This window comes from Littorina saxatilis, linkage group LG1 (assembly GCF_037325665.1).
Source record: "Littorina saxatilis isolate snail1 linkage group LG1, US_GU_Lsax_2.0, whole genome shotgun sequence".
Classification (NCBI taxonomy): Eukaryota; Metazoa; Mollusca; class Gastropoda; order Littorinimorpha; family Littorinidae; genus Littorina; species Littorina saxatilis.
Window position 1 is genome coordinate 8,631,544 of NC_090245.1, and position 17,185 is coordinate 8,648,728.

The 17,185-nt window shown below is 42.3% G+C and overlaps 3 protein-coding genes across 3 annotated transcripts in view; 2 read left to right on the forward strand and 1 right to left on the reverse strand.

The window, feature by feature from the left end:
• Positions 1–1,101, reverse strand: part of LOC138960796 (L-fucose kinase-like) — a 49,243-nt gene extending 48,142 nt beyond the window's left edge. Inside the window, exons 1-2 of the mRNA XM_070332455.1 lie at positions 998–1,101; positions 554–672 (exon numbers count right to left, since the gene is read on the reverse strand). Coding sequence (XP_070188556.1) covers positions 554–626 — 73 coding nt within the window. The 5' untranslated portion in view covers positions 627–672; positions 998–1,101. The remainder of the gene's footprint in view (positions 1–553; positions 673–997) is intronic.
• A 291-nt stretch (positions 1,102–1,392) lies between these two features.
• On the forward strand, positions 1,393–7,642 carry LOC138960802 (uncharacterized). Its single transcript, XM_070332458.1, has 5 exons — positions 1,393–1,533; positions 3,434–3,628; positions 3,886–4,049; positions 4,435–5,410; positions 6,262–7,642. Exons 1-5 carry the CDS (start codon positions 1,513–1,515, stop codon positions 6,598–6,600), a joined length of 1,695 nt encoding a protein of 564 aa, XP_070188559.1. The 5' UTR covers positions 1,393–1,512; the 3' UTR covers positions 6,601–7,642.
• Positions 7,643–13,864: 6,222 nt separating this feature from the next.
• The window catches only part of LOC138960815 (ankyrin and armadillo repeat-containing protein-like), a 39,292-nt gene continuing 35,971 nt past the window's right edge, over positions 13,865–17,185 (forward strand). Inside the window, exon 1 of the mRNA XM_070332463.1 lies at positions 13,865–14,186. The gene's annotated coding sequence lies outside the window, so the exon portion shown is untranslated. The remainder of the gene's footprint in view (positions 14,187–17,185) is intronic.

Genomic DNA, 17,185 nt, shown 5'->3' on the forward strand with positions numbered 1-17,185 from the left:
GGTTTGCTACCCGTCGCCAAGGTAAGTGATTCCGGACAAATGATAGGAACACCGCGAATGTGGACAGTGTCAGTGTGTGCGTGTGTGTGACCAAAAACGTAACAACTGGATGAAACATCTGTGTGCTCACTCTCACTCAAACTCAACAATCATCACTCAACATGAGACACACATGAACATGTAACTGAATATGTCACTTTATTGTCTAAACGTGAAGCAGCATGAAAGTTGCGAAAGAAACAAATTGAAACACCATAAAATGTACAAGACCTTAAAAAAAAAAAATAAAAAAAAAATCAATCAATTTTCTTAATACGAATTTTGGTTAAGACGAACTTTTTTTCCGATCCCCAGTGATTCGTCTTAAGCGAGTTCGACTGTATCTTGATTTTAGCCACTTGTTAGCTACGTCGTCACACAGAATGAATCTAAAAATGTTCACTCTTCGTTATGTGGCGTCACTTCCAAAACAGGAAAAGAAACAACACAAACATCAACCAACCCCAACTATACCAACCAAGACAGAAATAATAAAACAGTCCACATTAGTCACCGTTTTGCAAAGTATGTGCCCAGTTCTTGTTCGAACAGGTCAGGACAACAGCCGTCCACTTCACTTTTTCCATCGCTTCTTCGGGCCTCTCTCTGTCTCACGCTCAACAGCTCCTGGTTCTGGTTGAATAGAAGAGGAAATTCATCTCATTGGATAACATTGAAAACATGCTGTGCTGACACTGATTTAATCGAAAATAAAAATGAAAAAAGTTTTTTAATCAGTCACGTGAACACCAGTGTTGGAAACTACTGACCAAAACAAAGTGAGACACGAGCATCGGAGATTCTTGATATATTCAAAATTAGAAATGAAAACGAGCTCTCGATCATCGATGGTGCGTGTCACTGTGTGTGCAGACGTGCGTTCTCTCTTTACTGATGCTTCGAGCAGAGTATGCAACAGATCAACGCATTCAAAACCGTTTAGCTGTAGTTCATGTACCTTACGTTTGACTGCTTTTGCACGCTATGAAATGCAGCTGAACGTAACACAAAATGTTTGAAAACTCATCCCAACTCGTCCACTCCTTCAGCTTCGGAAACCTGCTTGGCGGATCCAGCAAAGAACGGTAATTCCCACGGGCGTTTAAAAGTGAAAGTCAGTGGTGTCCCCTGCGCACTGATCTGGCATTGAAACAGTCGGAAACAGTTCGGAGCAAAGATAATGGTGCACACATTGCTTCTTTTTTTAGAAAATGAATGTTGACCCTTTGTGTCCAGAATAGGCATGCAAAGCCGTTGCCACCGAATAAAAATTATCCGTACATGGCAGTTGTTTCCTAAACAGGGTGATTCTCATTCTGCCGACTAAATCACAAAAGCAATTACTTCCGGCGACGACAACGCACTTTGGAGATGGAATGAGTTAAAATTATTTTATATTTTGCACAGTAAGCGTCTATGCATTTTTATTCAGAAATCAGCATCGGTGATTCGGCATCCTGATTGCACGTTGGTATGGACGCAGACGACAGCCAGGTGAGATTTTTCAAGCAAAATGAAGAAATTAATCAACAAAGACTGACCGAGCAGACGAACTTTACACACTTTACAGTGCAGTTTTCCCAATGTTAACCTTCTTAGTACTGCACTTTTGATTTGTGTGCACTCGTAGTACTGCACTTATTCCAGACTTCCGGATTATTCCATGGTAGGGTTAGTAATTGGCACCTCCTAACTTTGATTTTCATGCTAACATAGTAAAGTTATATACTGTTGAAAAGAGAAAAGGATAAGCAATCCAATTAAAATAATTATGTTTTCTTACCTTTATTATGGTGAGGGTAATCCAAAAACAAACACGAATCAAAACAGATCACTAGTTCCAATACTAATCGTAATCACAATCAGAGACAATGCCATGCAAAATATACTGAAAACAAGGAAAAGATCGATCGTCGGGATCGAGTCAACTTCTTACACATGTAAACAATCAAATTACCTTCATAATCCCCGTCAGAATCGCTATCTCCGATGGACTCATCACTGGTATCGTTAGGAACGTTCTCGTCGTCATGATCACTTTCGATTTCCGTTTCAACGTCGCCCAAAAACTTCGAACAAAGTCGAAAAATCACTGATAAACCTTCGCAATTTTCACCTCGAAAGCATGGCAGGAAGCTTCGACAAAGCTTCGACAAACGATGCTTCTGATTGGTCAACACAAGCAAGCCAATGGTTGCCCTTGTCTGCTGCATTACCGCGAAATACAAACGAAGCCACAATAACGGCCCATCGTGGTCTACCGACCGAGCCACAATAACGGCCCATCGTGCTAAGAAGGTTAACGCGATAGGTCGGGGTTTTTTTTTTTTACCCAACTCCTAGTAACGGTGGCTTTTATACCCAGTGAAAGCTGTTATGTTTAAATTACCACGTAACAAAAAATGGCGTTAACAGTCAACGTTAGGGCGTGAATCATTCTACATGTATACTTTTGCAGAAGGGGTCTATATCGACTGAAAATTAAAATGGGTCCATTCCCTGTAGGTGCACTTCCTGTAGGAGTAGTTCCTGTATACTGAGATGAGTTGCTCGGGGTGGTGCGCACAAAAGCAATCGCAGTGCGCTTTTCAAAACCCCGTTTCTTGGGGCTGTGCACAAAAGCGCACGCTAAGCGTTCTGCGAGCAGTTTTTGGATGAGCTCACCTGCTGCAAATACACCATTTTCCAAGATCGCGGTGGTGTTGGAACTATGATGGTGTGCAGCGTGTCGCGGCCTCCTCAGCGTGGTTTAATACGCCGTGAACTGAGGGATCCACTGCCTTTGACGGTTTAGTGACCACCCCAGCTAACATTCCCATCATAACATTAACAACGTTCTGGCAGACAATTTCATTGACCGAATCGTCTGCTAGCTAAAGTATTAAAACTTTCTTACACATCGCACATCATCGTCGCCATCTTGAAGCGCTCTGTCTTGATATAATTCGTTGCATAGGCCAAAGAAAGCGACTTGGCTGAGAAAAAGCGCATTGATTTCTATGCTACTCATGGCGGGGAATGCACCCGGAAGTCATGAAGTTAGCACAAAATTAATGCATTTATAGACATGTACTGTGGCCTGCTCACATCTCTTGCAGCAAGCTTCCTCACTGTGCCTGGAGGAAACATGGGTCAGCTAGTCAGAGCCGATTAAATTTATTAATGTAGAACTGAATTCAATTATTCTTGTTGCATGTATCGGCTATATTATTCACAGTGCTTATGTCCCCTTCTTTCCTTAGATCTAATCTTTTAATAAGTTCTGTAGTCAATGCAGCCGGTGCCGCACATGTCCAGAAGTATTTTAGTTTAATCACGCTCAGATCTACATCAACATGCACACATATATAATGAGCCTCAGTCTGATGCAAACTTCTGTTTTCCAATGTTACAGGAATCAGCATGCAGGAAGCGCATCCAGTACAAGAGTTATGATTCTTCACAGATGGAAAAAGCAATGACAGCAGTACAGTACGATGGCAAGACTATGTACCGAGCAGCCAAAGAGTTCAAAGTTCCCATGAACACATTGCGAGATCGCCTCATTGCCAAAGGTCTTTTCAAACCCAAAACGCCTAATAATTCGCAGGTATGTGTTTTGCACTGAATTAAGTGAATAAACTGTGATGTTAATTGTCTGGAATGTTTTCTCAGCTAAGATATTAGCAAAAGGTTGTTTAAGTGTAGGAAACACCTAACTTTTAAAGCTTTCGGACACATTTATCTTTTTATACAGTATGTGTTTTAATGTAATTGACAATCTGTTTTTCTGAATTTTTTTCTGTTTTATTTTAGATTTACGCAGTTCTTTTGAAACACACCCTTTGAAATTGTTCACACTTTCAGAACTCAGTGATAGGCAAACGGAAAAGGCTGTCGGATTCAAAGGAAAAGGAAAGAACCAAAGCTCACATCACTCTTGATGACGATATACTTGAACGCTGGCGCGAGATCGGCACGTCAGAGGGCCTCACCAGTAATGCTGCCATCACAAGATTTCTGGTGTCTTTGTGAGTAGTTTGTGTGTGACTGAGTTTGTGTTTGTTGCCTTTTGTGTGATGAAGCTCGACCAGCAAATTCCCAGTAAAGACCCCTCCATTTTAAGACCGATTTTCCTGGAAATTTTCAAGGTTGTTGTGGGAGATTTTACTGTATGTGCAAGGGTGTGTGTGTGTGTTGTGTGTCTGTCTGTCTGTGAGCTTATGAAAGTGTTTGACTGACAGTAATAAGATGAACCTTCTTTGTCTTTTTTATTTTTTGGACTCAACATTTTTTAAACAGAAACTGAACACTTCTGAAAGCAGTTTACTGAAAGATATGGTATTCAGCCTACTGGTTATCATGTTAGCGGACAATACATGTAATTCACTCATTTTGTTATCTGAAATGTTGCAGATATTATAAAGCTGAGAAGGAAGGCGAACTCAAGTCAGATATTCGCTGCCATCAGTGTCACAACCCTCTCACTCTCTTCTGCGTTAACTGTCAGCTGATCTCACAGGCCACGCCTCCACAACCAGCTCTGTCCCATGAGTCGACTGAGGTGCAGGGAGTTTCGTCAGTCGCAGAAAAACAGTCGGAGACTCCATTTTCCCCACAGTCAGACTGTGTTGTCAAGGCTGAGTCAGTGAGCACTACTGTACAGCCCACGCGACGATCTACCAGGCGGAAAAAGCCACCTAGATCTTGTGAGAAGAACGAAAAACCCAAGGTGCAAGAGCCTCCTTCCTCTGATGAGGAGCAGGCTGGGTTTGACGACAATCATTTTTTGGACCAGGATTGGCCGGAGATTGAAGATACTGCTAGAGCCGAAGATGGTGGAGATGTCAGAGATGACCCCGCTTTTTCTCTAGATGAACTGTTCAATTCTTTTGAGGAGGAGTCCCTCAAGAAGCCGAGGGTCAGAGGGCATGAATGTCCGCAGTGCCATTTAACGTTCACAGACCTGCAGGAGTTGACCGATCATTTTGAGGAAACCAAGCACATCTCAGAGTACCTGTGCCAGCAATGTGACAAATCTTTCAAAAACAAAAGCGCTCTACGGCAGCACAGTCGCGTTCACAATCGACAAGAGCACCAGTGTGCCATATGTGGACTGTCCTTCAAATTCCCCTCACGCCTTAACAAGCATATAAAGACTCATGGGACGGATAAGCCGCATGTGTGTGACAAATGTGGCAAGTCATTTGTAAGCGTGTACTATCTCAGAGACCACATCAAGATTCACAGTGAGGAGAGACGCTACAAGTGTGAAATTTGTGGTGCAGCCTTCAAGCAGAAACCGGCTCTGTACGCCCACGGAAAGAAACACACCAACGAGAAACCCTTTCAGTGCCAGTACTGTGGTCTCAAGTTCAGGGACTCTCAAAAGGTGAGGTCATTTCAAAGAAAGAGTCAAAGTACACAGCAGAGCGATAATCTTGGAAAAGTGTGGTGATGATAAAGTAAGTGACCAGTTAAGGATGAGGCCAGATTGAGCACAAATAAGATCACTTGACCATTCTAAAAAAAACCTTTTAAGACCAATTTTGTTCAACTTTCTTTGCTTAGAATCTGTAAATGTACCTCTTTTTTTAAACTACTTCCCTCTTTTAGACCTAGACTTTTGTAGATTGTTTTAATTATTTTTTTTACTGTTTTCCGTTCTTGCCTGGCACAAACTCTGCAGGGACAGTTAACCACCAAACAGTCATTTGAAATCTTAATGTTACCGTTGTGTCTTTTAATGGTGCCATCAGAATCAGATTAAATTCAGAGAATTAGTCCCGTCGCGATATAACCTTGAATGGTTGAAAACGACGTTAAACACCAAATAAAGAAAGAAAGAGAATTAGTCATTTATTTTCTGGCAATGTGTATAGTGTTGAAAACTTTCCTGAGGTTGACAAGTAGTTTACATTGCAAATTTCAGGTGTGGCATATTTGGTTAGTTAACTAATACAAGTCTAGATACCGAACCTGCAGTATGTTGGAAACAATAACAGATGAAGCTTGAGGCATAAAGACAGGTAATAATTTTTCTATATGGCCTGAAATGGGAGTATTCCCATGGGTGAAGTGAAGATTCTTTAACTAAGTGACTGAATGTGATGCCAAGAGAATGTGTTGCCAAGAAAAAAGACTAACAGGAGATTCCTCTGCGTGCGTGTGTGTGTGTGCTTGAGTGCATGTGCATGGGCCCTGGTTTCATTTTTCACAGAACATTCATTAAATGTTCCCCAGGTGAAGATTCACGTGAGAACACACACGGGAGAGAAGCCGTACAAGTGCGGGATGTGCGACGCAACCTTCGTTTCCAACAGCAACATGTGGCAGCACTGCGCCTATGTGCACGGCAAGTCCACCAAGACCCACCCGTGTACAAAGTGCCCTTTGACCTTCGCCGCCAAGGGCAAGCTCAAGGTCCACATGAAGAACACGCACGCTGAGCCAGGGGAGGGGGAGGGGGGGGAAGAGGTGGAGAACACGAACGCTGTGTCCTGTCAGTTTGCAATGATGCGGCAGACCATGCAGTCCATGTACATCGAGATACAAGGGGGGAACCAACTGGTGCAACTTTAGGCTTGTGGAATGTTCATTTTTGTGTAGATTACATGTCTTTATATGGTTGAGAATGTTTAAAACTGCCTCTATACACAAGAGGAGGCAGTGGGAGATAATGTGGCAGACCGTATAGTCCATGTACATCGAGATACAAGGGGGGAACCAGCTGCCGGTGCAACTTTAGGCTTGTGGAGTTGTTCAGTTTTGAGGATATTGGTTTGAGTGCGTAAGTGCATAATACACAATGCATATATATTCAGGCTTCAGTTAAAATCATTTTAAGGAGGCTTCAAACCGTCCTATGCGTCTTTATGTGCTTGTTAATGCGTGTGGCTAAACTGTGCAAGACAACTTTGGTCAGTGAAAATAAATTAAATATGCAGCAATTTTGTTACACCGTGGCACTTTATATTTACCCTGCTCATGTGAAGTATTTTAAATCTTTACTCAAAACCTACCAGCAGAAGTAAATCAGCAAATGGAATAGAATACATTTTAAAGTGATATATATATATATTATATATATATGCAAGTCAGATGAAAACAAAAATCCATAAATAAATAGACTGCCAAGTTCCAAAATTCAGAATAAAAAAAAAAGAAAGGTAGAACGTTAATTATTGACAAAACAAAACTTTGCGTTCACAGATATATATATATATATATATATATCAACCCAACAGTCTTTTAAGTGCACCGACAAACATTCATTAGACAAAACTTATCTGACAAAATGTTTAGCCGCTTGCAAGGAGCCAACCACAAGTCTTAATTAAATTTTGCTAACTGGTGCAGTATTAATGCATGAACATGTTATGATTTGGTGAAAATAACATAACAATCTATACCTTCATGGAAGCCAAACTATACCAGAGTTTAACAGTTGAGTTCTGAACATAAGGTAACAAATGTTCGTTTGTGTGTATTAGTGTTTGTTTTTGTCTTTGACTAATGACTATGTAAGTGTGACAGTTTGATTTGGAGTGGAGATAATTTTTACTATCTCCCATTTTTGCCCCATGTGAGGTTTCTCGTAACAGTGAATGAATCTCAAAATGTGCACTCTGCATATGGTGTCACTTCCACAGGCACAGGGCTATTTTGGGAGAAAGCTGATATTTTGTTCCCTTCTCCAGCTGGTTATTTGAAAGGCGTTCCCTCCTGCTGAAGTGTTCAAACAATGAAATAAGAATGTATTTAAACATTCAGTGGAATATATTGTTCTGAATATGTTACAGGAATCTGTGCATATATATCTTTCTTTCTTTATTTGGTGTTTAACGTCGTTTTCAACCATTCAAGGTTATATCGCGACGGGGAAAGGGGGGAGATGGGATAGGGGAAAGGGGGGAGATGGGATTGAGCCACTTGTTAATTGTTTCTTGTTCACAAAAGCACTAATCAAAAAATTGCTCCAGGGGCTTGCAACGTAGTACAATATATGACCTTACTGGGAGAATGCAAGTTTCCAGTACAAAGGACTTAACATTTCTTACATACTGCTTGACTAAAATCTTTACAAACATTGACTATATTCTATACAAGAAACACTTAACAAGGGTAAAAGGAGAAACAGAACCGTTAAGTCGCCTCTTACGACATGCTGGGTAGCATCGGGTAAATTCTTTCTCGTCCCAACCAATATGGGACTCCCCCTAACCTGCGGGGGGTGTGCATATATATATATGTTGTTTTTGTTTATTATAACAAACTTTGCATTTTATATGAATTTGATCTTTTTATATGAAGCTAAGAAAAGGCTGTTGTAGCAGGGTTTTTCAGCTGTATGTAGAATGAACTCATTCAAACAAAGTCTAGGGCGAGGATGTACACTACTCAAAAGAATTCAAGGGCCACTCAGTTGGTCATTCACCATTCAAAGCAATTAAGACAAACAACAGAAAACATATATCAGAACTTTAATTTATTCACTTCTTGTTCGATCGGTTACAATTTCATTAACCAACACGAATTATTCATCGAGAAAATTTCATTTGAATGGACATACCTCCATTTTCAAAATTCAGAACAGAGAGCAATTGGAATCACACGAGTCAATAACGAGTGTGACCTCCATTGGCATTGATGCAGTCGAGGCAACGCTGACGCATGGACCTGACCAATGACTGCAGAGTGTTCTCTAGGGATCGCCTGCCACTCCAGCTGCAGAGTGTGGAACAGGACGTTGAGGTTTGGTGGAGGAGGATGATTCGCTCGAATCAGTCGCCCCAGGACATCCCAAAGGTGCTCGATTGGGTTCAGACCGGGCGAACGGGAGGGCCAGTCCATCCTGACGACGCCGGGTCCAGGCCAGACGAGCTGCACGATGAGCCCTAGCCGCCTTGATCGCATGTTCACCTCGTGCAGACGGTTGCGAACAGTTTGGTCACTGACCAGGATGTTGGTGGCTGTTCGCAGTTGCCCCCTGAGCGTGTTTGCAGTGGCGGTTCTGTTACGCAGGGCTGACACGATGACGTAGCGGTCTTCTCTCCTGGTCGTCATTCGTGAGCGCCCAGCCCTCCTTGGTTCTTGCACACTTCCGGTGTTGTTGAAGCGGTCTCTCAGCCTCTGTATGACAGAATGTGTCACTTTCAGTCGCCTGCCAACTTCCCGCACTGCTACACCTTCCTGGAGCCAGGCCACGGCCTTCCCTCTGTCAGCATCACTCAGTCGGCGTCTTGGGGGCATGGTTAAAAATGCTCAAGAAACGTGGCCTTACATACCCGTTGGTCTGCAACACTGGTTGACGTCTGCTCACAAAAGCTACGGCTTGCACGTGCATTGCAGTTTTCAGTCTGCGCAGGTGTGCTGCGTCAGCTAGACGCGTTTGAAAAGTTGGCATTTTCACGTAAATTTTGCGTTTCTTTTGTGGCCCCGTGTAGCACTTTGAATAAACGCTCATCTGAACCCTTATCAAAAACACGTTGTCTTGAACATTGCGTAACACTGTTGTTGCTTATTTGGCAAAAAAACACCATTTTGTTCAGTCTGCACTTTATTTTTCAAGCCATGTCAAAAATGACACTGGCCCTTGAATTCTTTTGAGTAGTGTAGCTCAGTCGGTAGCGCGCTGGATTTGTATCCAGTTGGCCGCTGTCAGCATGAGTTCGTCCCCACGTTCGGTGTGAGATTTATTTCTCAGAGTCAACTTTGTGTGCAGACTCTCCTCGGTGTCCGAACACCCCCGTGTGTACACGCAAGCACAAGATTAAGTGCGCACGAAAAAATCCTGTAATCCATGTCAGAGTTCGGTGGGTTATAGAAACACGAAAATACCCAGCATGCTTCCTCCGAAAGCGGCGTATGGCTGCCTAAATGGCGGGGTAAAAAACAGTCATACACGTAAAATTCCACTCGTGCAAAAAACAAGAGTGTTCGTGGGAGTTTCAGCCCACGAACGCAGAAGAAGAAAAAAAACAAAGTTTTACTGTAGGAATACAGTATACATACAAAATAGCAGAACTCTGTAACTATGACAAGCACTCTTCATTTACACCAGTGCTGTCTTTTGCATTCAATGTTCACCCTTCCCCCCTCATGAAATGACAATTTGTATTACATGTAATCATTTCTGGTCATTTTATGATTTATTCACTCAGAATAAAATGCTTATTAGAATGACTTTTTAAATTGTATGCATGGAAAGGTTTGTGAACTGACTCCTGTGTCTTTACGTTTATTTCACACCTGTGTACGGGTAATGGGTTTGTCTTGCAGAGACGTTTGTCATAACCTGGTAGTTGTTGTATTTTACTGTGGCGTCTTTGGTCTCAGCTAGGTTCCATCGCTCACTGAGAATAAAATGTTAAGAGTGACTGTAACAGAGTATATTTATTTATTTTTTATTTATTTACGAGGATTTATATCGCGCACGTATCTCACCACACAAGGCGACTCAAGGCGCATGTTACCTATTAATGCCGTGTGAGATGGAATTTTTTACACAATATATCACGCATTCACATCGGCCAGTAGATCGACTGCCTTTAGGCGCTGCATCCACCTTTCACGGCCTATTATTCCAGGTCACACGGGTATTTTGTATATATGGAAAAGTTGCTTGACTGATTCCAGTGTCCTTGCATTTCTTTCACACCTTAGTACAGCTGCAGAGTTAATGCAGTTCATTGCGGGATCTTTGATCTCGTGTTCCATCCTTGATCCAGGCACAAAAAAGACTTTTATTAATAATGATAATAATGATAAATAACTTTTCTATAGCGCGAGTCCGATCAATTGGCTTTGTCGTTTGACTTTATAAGTACACAAAGCATTCTGCAGATTTGGTCAAAATGTCTTTGTAAGTGCACACTTGTTAATATCAGTCATACATTTCAATCAATCAATCAATCAATATGAGGCTTATATCGAGCGTATTCCGTGGGTACAGTTCTAAGCGCAGGGATTTTTTTTTATTTTTAATTTTTTTAATTTTATTTTATGCAATTTATATAGCGCACATATTCAAGGCGCAGGGATTTATTTATGCCGTGTGAGATGGAATTTTTTTACACAATACATCACGCATTCACATCGGCCAGCAGATCGCAGCCATTTCGGCGCATATCCTACTTTTCACGGCCTATTACTCCTAAGTCACACGGGTATTTTGGTGGACATTTTTATCTATGCCTATACAATTTTGCCAGGAAAGACCCTTTTGTCAATCGTGGGATCTTTAACGTGCACACCCCAATGTAGTGTACACGAAGGGACCTCGGTTTTTCGTCTCATCCGAAAGACTAGCACTTGAACCCACCACCTAGGTTAGGAAAGGGGGGAGAAAATTGCTAACGCCCTGACCCAGGGTCGAACTCGCAACCTCTCGCTTCCGAGCGCAAGTGCGTTACCACTCAGCCACCCAGTCCTCACACATTTGTGTGCACAGTACCAGAAAGCTTGTTGTGAAAGCTAATGACCCCTTGCTGACTTAATTCTCAGCCTGCAAGAGTAGGGCTGCCTGTATTGCCCTTTTCCAAAAAAGTATTTTTCAATTATGAAACAGAGAAGAGGAGCAGGTACCCATGGCACACTGAATCTCTTTTTATTTTATTATGTTTTCTTTATTTTGTTTGCTTTTATTGCATCTCTCTACCTGTGTGTGTGTGTGTGTGTGTGTGTGTGTGTGTGTGTGTGTGTGTGTGTGTGTGTGTGTGTGTGTGTGTGTTTTCAGTCACAGAGGTGACTCTTCTTCATCTTGCAAGTAAAAAGATAAAAATAAAACATAAAAGTAAGAAATAACATATGTTTCTTTAAGTCAACAAAACCATGTCAAACATATCAAGTTGAAATTAGGAAAGTAACAAATATAATGCTTATGCTGTCGGAAATTAAAGTACATGTGCCAGGTCAGAATGAAAAGAAAAACAATGCACACACACACACACACACACACACACACAATGTGACACAAAATAACACACACACACTAACACACACAGTGGTCGTCTTTGAACATGTAGTTTTGTACTGCGGTTTGTTCACGAGCAAAGGATCATTTCATTACTTCCCTTCCCCCACAAGCAGTCCAAGCAAAACGGCTAGCTTAATATGTTGGCAAGCTGAGTTAACAGCATACCAGGGCGTTCTGGCCACAGGGGCTTGGTACTCACCACACTACAAGGTATAGCCATGCACGTATTCTATTTTGTTTTGCTGTAAATCTGACACAATCAACCGAGGCAATTATAAGTGGATTGGCAGTCTCATCCCAGGTCCCCAAATCAGATACAGTGGGACCTGCGATGAAAGGACGCCCTTGGGACCAGTTAAAGGTGTCCCTTCATTGCAGGTGGCCTACAGCTGTCAGGACAGGTTTATTTTGGTCGCAAAGATAAACGAAGGGATCCAGAAGGTGTCCTTTCATGGGAGGTGTTCACTCATCAGAGGGGCCTCACATCACAGGTACCACTGTACAAGTTTAAAGGTAATCTGAAAATGATAAGGTCTTTGACTTAGGGTACATGCCAAGTGTGTGTGTGTGTGTGTGTATTAATGATTTGTGTGTGTGTGTGTGTGTGTGTGTGTGTGTGTGTGTATTAATGATTTGTGTGTGTGTGTGTGTGTGTGTGTGTGTGTTAGACTGGCAAGGTGCTGGAGGGGGAAGGGGGTACATGGTAACATGGGTGGATAGTTGTGTGTGTTTGCTTTGATCGCGATAGCTATCGTAAAAATGATGGTTTTTTGCTGCCAGACAATCTAGAGGAAAACACTGAGGATCCTTGCAGATCAGAAATTGTAATTTTATTTGAAGCACTGTGTGAACTCACTAACTGTTCCAAATACTGCTGATAAGTGATTTTCATCCGTTACAAAAACCACGCACAGAAAAAAATCTACGCACCATCATACGAACAAACCAACAACAATCAAACTTTACAAGAGAAAGTTCCCGTCGCATACCTGTCAAGTCCTACGCATTCTGCGTAATTCTTACGGATTTTCGGTGTTTTTTGGGTCCTACGTCGTATACCTCAACCCATACGCATTTTCAGCATTAAAAAAAAAAAATTAAAAAAAATTTTTTTTTTTTTTTTTTTTTGCTGGCATGGACTGCCGTTCATTCATTTCTGAGGAGGAGCTTGCACCAGCCACACAACAGAAGTTCTGGCATGATGTGCGCCAGTTCTACATGGCCTGTGTGAGGAAAATGTTGAATAAATTTCCATTTGGCAGTGAAACCCTGCAACACCTTCAAGTGCTGGATCACAGTCTGGGAGCTGACACACTGACTGCCTTCTTACAGGTCAAAATTAACTCTGATGCATGCTGCCATGATTTTAAGGTGACTGGCAGCATGATTGACAAAGCAAAGATTTGCACAGATGAATACAACAAAGAACACAAGTGACAAGTGACAAAAAAAATGAACGAACAAGAGTGCAGTGTAAATGTATTACATGTAGTGGTAAATAAAGAGCAGTTTGTGTAGAAAGGAATTTATGTGTTTTACTTTTAGTTTGCGAAAAACAATCTGATTGGTTTAGTGTGTATGCGTGAGAAGTTGAATTTGTGCGTTTAACCACATCCTGATCCACGCATTAACTATGGTTTTTGATCCCCAACTATGGTTTCTTATGCCATTTACTATGGTCAGAGGCCAAAAGTACTTGACAGGTATGCCGTCGCGATATAACCTTCGTGGTTGAAAACGACGTTAAACACCAAATAGAAAGTTTAAACCCTCCACGAGGCAGTTACAAGCCCCTGTGCAGCCCGAGCCTAGCAACGACAGACGCTACGCTTGCGCCGTGAGCCATTCAGCACAGCCGGCGCGCGTGTATCAGCGGTTCCCCCATTCAAACAGTCTAGTCTTCGCTCTGTGTGGCAACACACAACAGTACAAAGTGGAACCTCACACACGCGAAGGAGACAAAAACGGACAGTTTTAGGGATCTGTGCAAGGACTAGTGTCGAAAGTCACTGTATTTGATTCATGTGACTGTTTTGTGAATGTGCCGCTGAAAACTTTTCTGTGCGCTGACGAGAGCAAATGTGCTCTATCGGACTTATCACACACACCCTATGGCTTAGCCTCGAGGGATTTAGACTGTTGGTCCGGGATTACGTACACACATAATGGCGCTGTTCTTTTCTACCCTGAGGTGAGTTGTTCTCAGCTTTGGTTTTCTACAAGCCTTGATTGTTAGACTGGCAATTAATGTTGAATTAAGGCTATAGCCTACTTGTATTTCAAGTTTCTTGTGGTACCTGTATCCGTGCATATTCTTGTATGACTAAACAATGTGTGATATGCCCTATGCTGTGGCTGATTGTATATGACATGTCAAGATAAAATATCGCGATTGTGTTATCCGAGAGAACACTGGGGTTGGTTTCAGGTTAGGTAGGCCTATGATCTCAACTGTGAAATGAAGAGGATTGTGTTTCTTTCAAAGCTTGGCAAAACACATTGTACCGTCTGATACAAATAGTTTTAAGGCATGATTTTACATTCGTGCATATCACAAAAGGTTCCCTTAAAAGACAAACACACACACACACACACACACACATACGCACGCACAAACACACACACACACACACTGCCTATACATACACACCACTGACACACACACACTGCCTATAATATATTATAGGGGAAGGGCTCCTAATATGGACCGGCTCCTAATCATGTATGGACCACCTTCTGTTCTGTCAAACTAACGGCGCTAGAGCGCTCAAAAAAGTTTTATTCGCTGTATTCACCCTCTCTGGATAACTTGCACATGTCAAAACAGTTGCAGAAACAGAAATCTTAAAACCGTTAGGCTTTTTCTCTTTTTTTCACTTTTGGCAGCGTTCACTCTAAATTTGCCGCCTAAAACGGACTCGTTTCTGTCCGGTCCACAGCCAAAGGTTTTATCACACAAAAATTACTATATATGACAGCTAAGACCGTATGTTACATTTTAGCAGTGTTGACTCCGAGTTTCTACTGCAAACAAAAAATAATAGCAAAATCTCAAAGTATGTGCGAGTCCCCTATAAATATGGACCACCTTCAACAAATCGAACAAAAAATAAAAGCTAAAGGCTATTTTCATTAATTCATTAAGAAGCTTGCTGGAAATAACCTATAACTAGCCCTCGAGATTTAAAAAAAAATACAACAAAAAGTTTTCTTTTCGTGGAAGTTGATAATTTCACTTATTTTCACTCTGTTTTTGATAAGCTTCTTTAGTTTACTGGTGTGCTTCAAATAATGCTCTCATCAACCCGAAACAGATAAATCTAGAGCCTATTTTAATTAGGCTGACTTGTACACTAAGTTGTATCATGTTATTTTGAAATATAGGGGGCTTTTTACAGTGATTCGTGCAGGCCGCTTCAGACCCTTTGTGATTTTTTCTGTAAATGTCTATCAAAGCTATTTCACTCTAATTAGGCCTAACGGTTAACCTAAGAGAGAAGGACTACCAAACACAAAATGAAACTTCTTCGCAAGAAAACAAGCTAGTTATCAGCATGAAACAAAAAGTGGTCCATATTAGGAGCCCTTCCCATAGGCTACAAACAAACACACACACACACACACACACACACACACAAATACACACACACACACACACACACACACACACACACACACACACATACACACTGCCTATACATACACACAAACACACATACTCACACACGCACTCTCTCTCTCACGCTCTCTCTCTCCCTCTCTCTCTCTCTCTCTCTCTCTCTCTCTCTCTCTCTCTCTCTCTCTCTCTCTCTCTCTCTCTGTGGACACAGACGGAGTTGAGGGCTTGGAACTGTCTTCACAAGGAGCCTCCCCTCCAGCCTGACCAACTGGTGGACATCAAGGAAAGGCTGACGCAAGACCTTCTCATCATCGCTGCTGCAATCAGGGCCACGCTTGGTTGATGAACTTATTGTCGGTCGCATGAACGATCAAGTGTACAGAAAGACAATGTTTCGAGAAAAGACTAACCGCGATCGATACGGTACTCGTGACGCGTTATTCCAACAGTCGGACTTTCCAACTATTGTGTTTTTTTCCCGATTTTTGTTTATGTCCCAAGCCCACTGTTCCTTTTTTGCAATGGGCCAACGGCCTACGCAGTAAACCATTCGTTCGTTCGTTCGTTCATCGTTCTCTGTCTCTCAGTCTCTGTCTCTCTCTCTCTCTCTCTCTCTCTCTCTCTCTCTCTCTCTCTCTCTCTCTCTCTCTCTCTCTCTCTCTCTCTCACTCTCTCTCTCTATCTCTCTCTCACTCTCTCTCTCTCTTTCTCTCTCTGTCTCTGTCTGTCTGTCTCTCTCTCTCTCTCTCTCTCTCTCTCTCTCTTTCGCTCTCTCTCCCTCAAGCTCTCCTCTCTCGTTCATGCAGTCCAATCAAACAGCTAGAAAACCACATTGATTTTCTGTGTGTGTGTGCATGCATTGCAATTTGGCCAGAAATAATAATAGGAACAGCTGACTTTACATGTCAAGGATTCCAGCCAGCTATAAAGGCTGCTAACGATTTGCGATATATGGATCTCCGTGTGTTTTCCCCCTTCCGATACAGCCAAGCAGTGATTAGAGAGAGAGAGAGAGAGAGAGAGAGAGAGAGAGAGGGAGAGAGAGAGAGGGGGAGAGAGAGAGAGAGAGAGAGAGAGAGAGAGAGGGAGAGAGAGAGAGAGAGAGGGAGGGAGAGAGAGAGAGAGGGAGAGAGAGAGAGAGAGGGAGGGAGAGAGAGAGAGAGGGAGAGAGAGAGAGAGACAGACAGACAGACAGACAGAGAAAAAAGAGGGTGGGGGAGAGGGGGGGGGGGGGGTCTGACGAACGGTCAGACTGTGCAGACACAGGAACGGACTATAAGAGAAACAATTGTTCTGATAACGTGAAGCAAAATCGTGCAATGATACACATCATCGAGGTCTATAGATATGTCCCTCCAAAATAAGTATGAAACGGTTGAAAGGATGAGCATGTTGTGGAAACATAGCCTGTGAGATTTACACCAAAGAAAGTAGCAACGTCACAAATTCGTGTCGCTGATTTCTTGCGAGCACTTTTAAGTCAACGTGAAGGCTACATAAACGGTTTTGTGTGTGTGCAGGGCCGGACCAAATGAGTTGTAAGGGGGGGGGGGGGTTCCTCCTTTTTTGGG

Bases quoted from the DNA above. Each gene is read 5' to 3' on its own strand.
- LOC138960802 (XM_070332458.1), top strand. From the start codon at position 1,513: ATGGACGCAGACGACAGCCAG. The intron at 1,534-3,433 runs GTGAGATTTTTC...CCAATGTTACAG, and splicing joins TGGACGCAGACGACAGCCAG to GAATCAGCATGCAGGAAGCG. The intron at 4,050-4,434 runs GTGAGTAGTTTG...GAAATGTTGCAG, and splicing joins ACAAGATTTCTGGTGTCTTT to ATATTATAAAGCTGAGAAGG.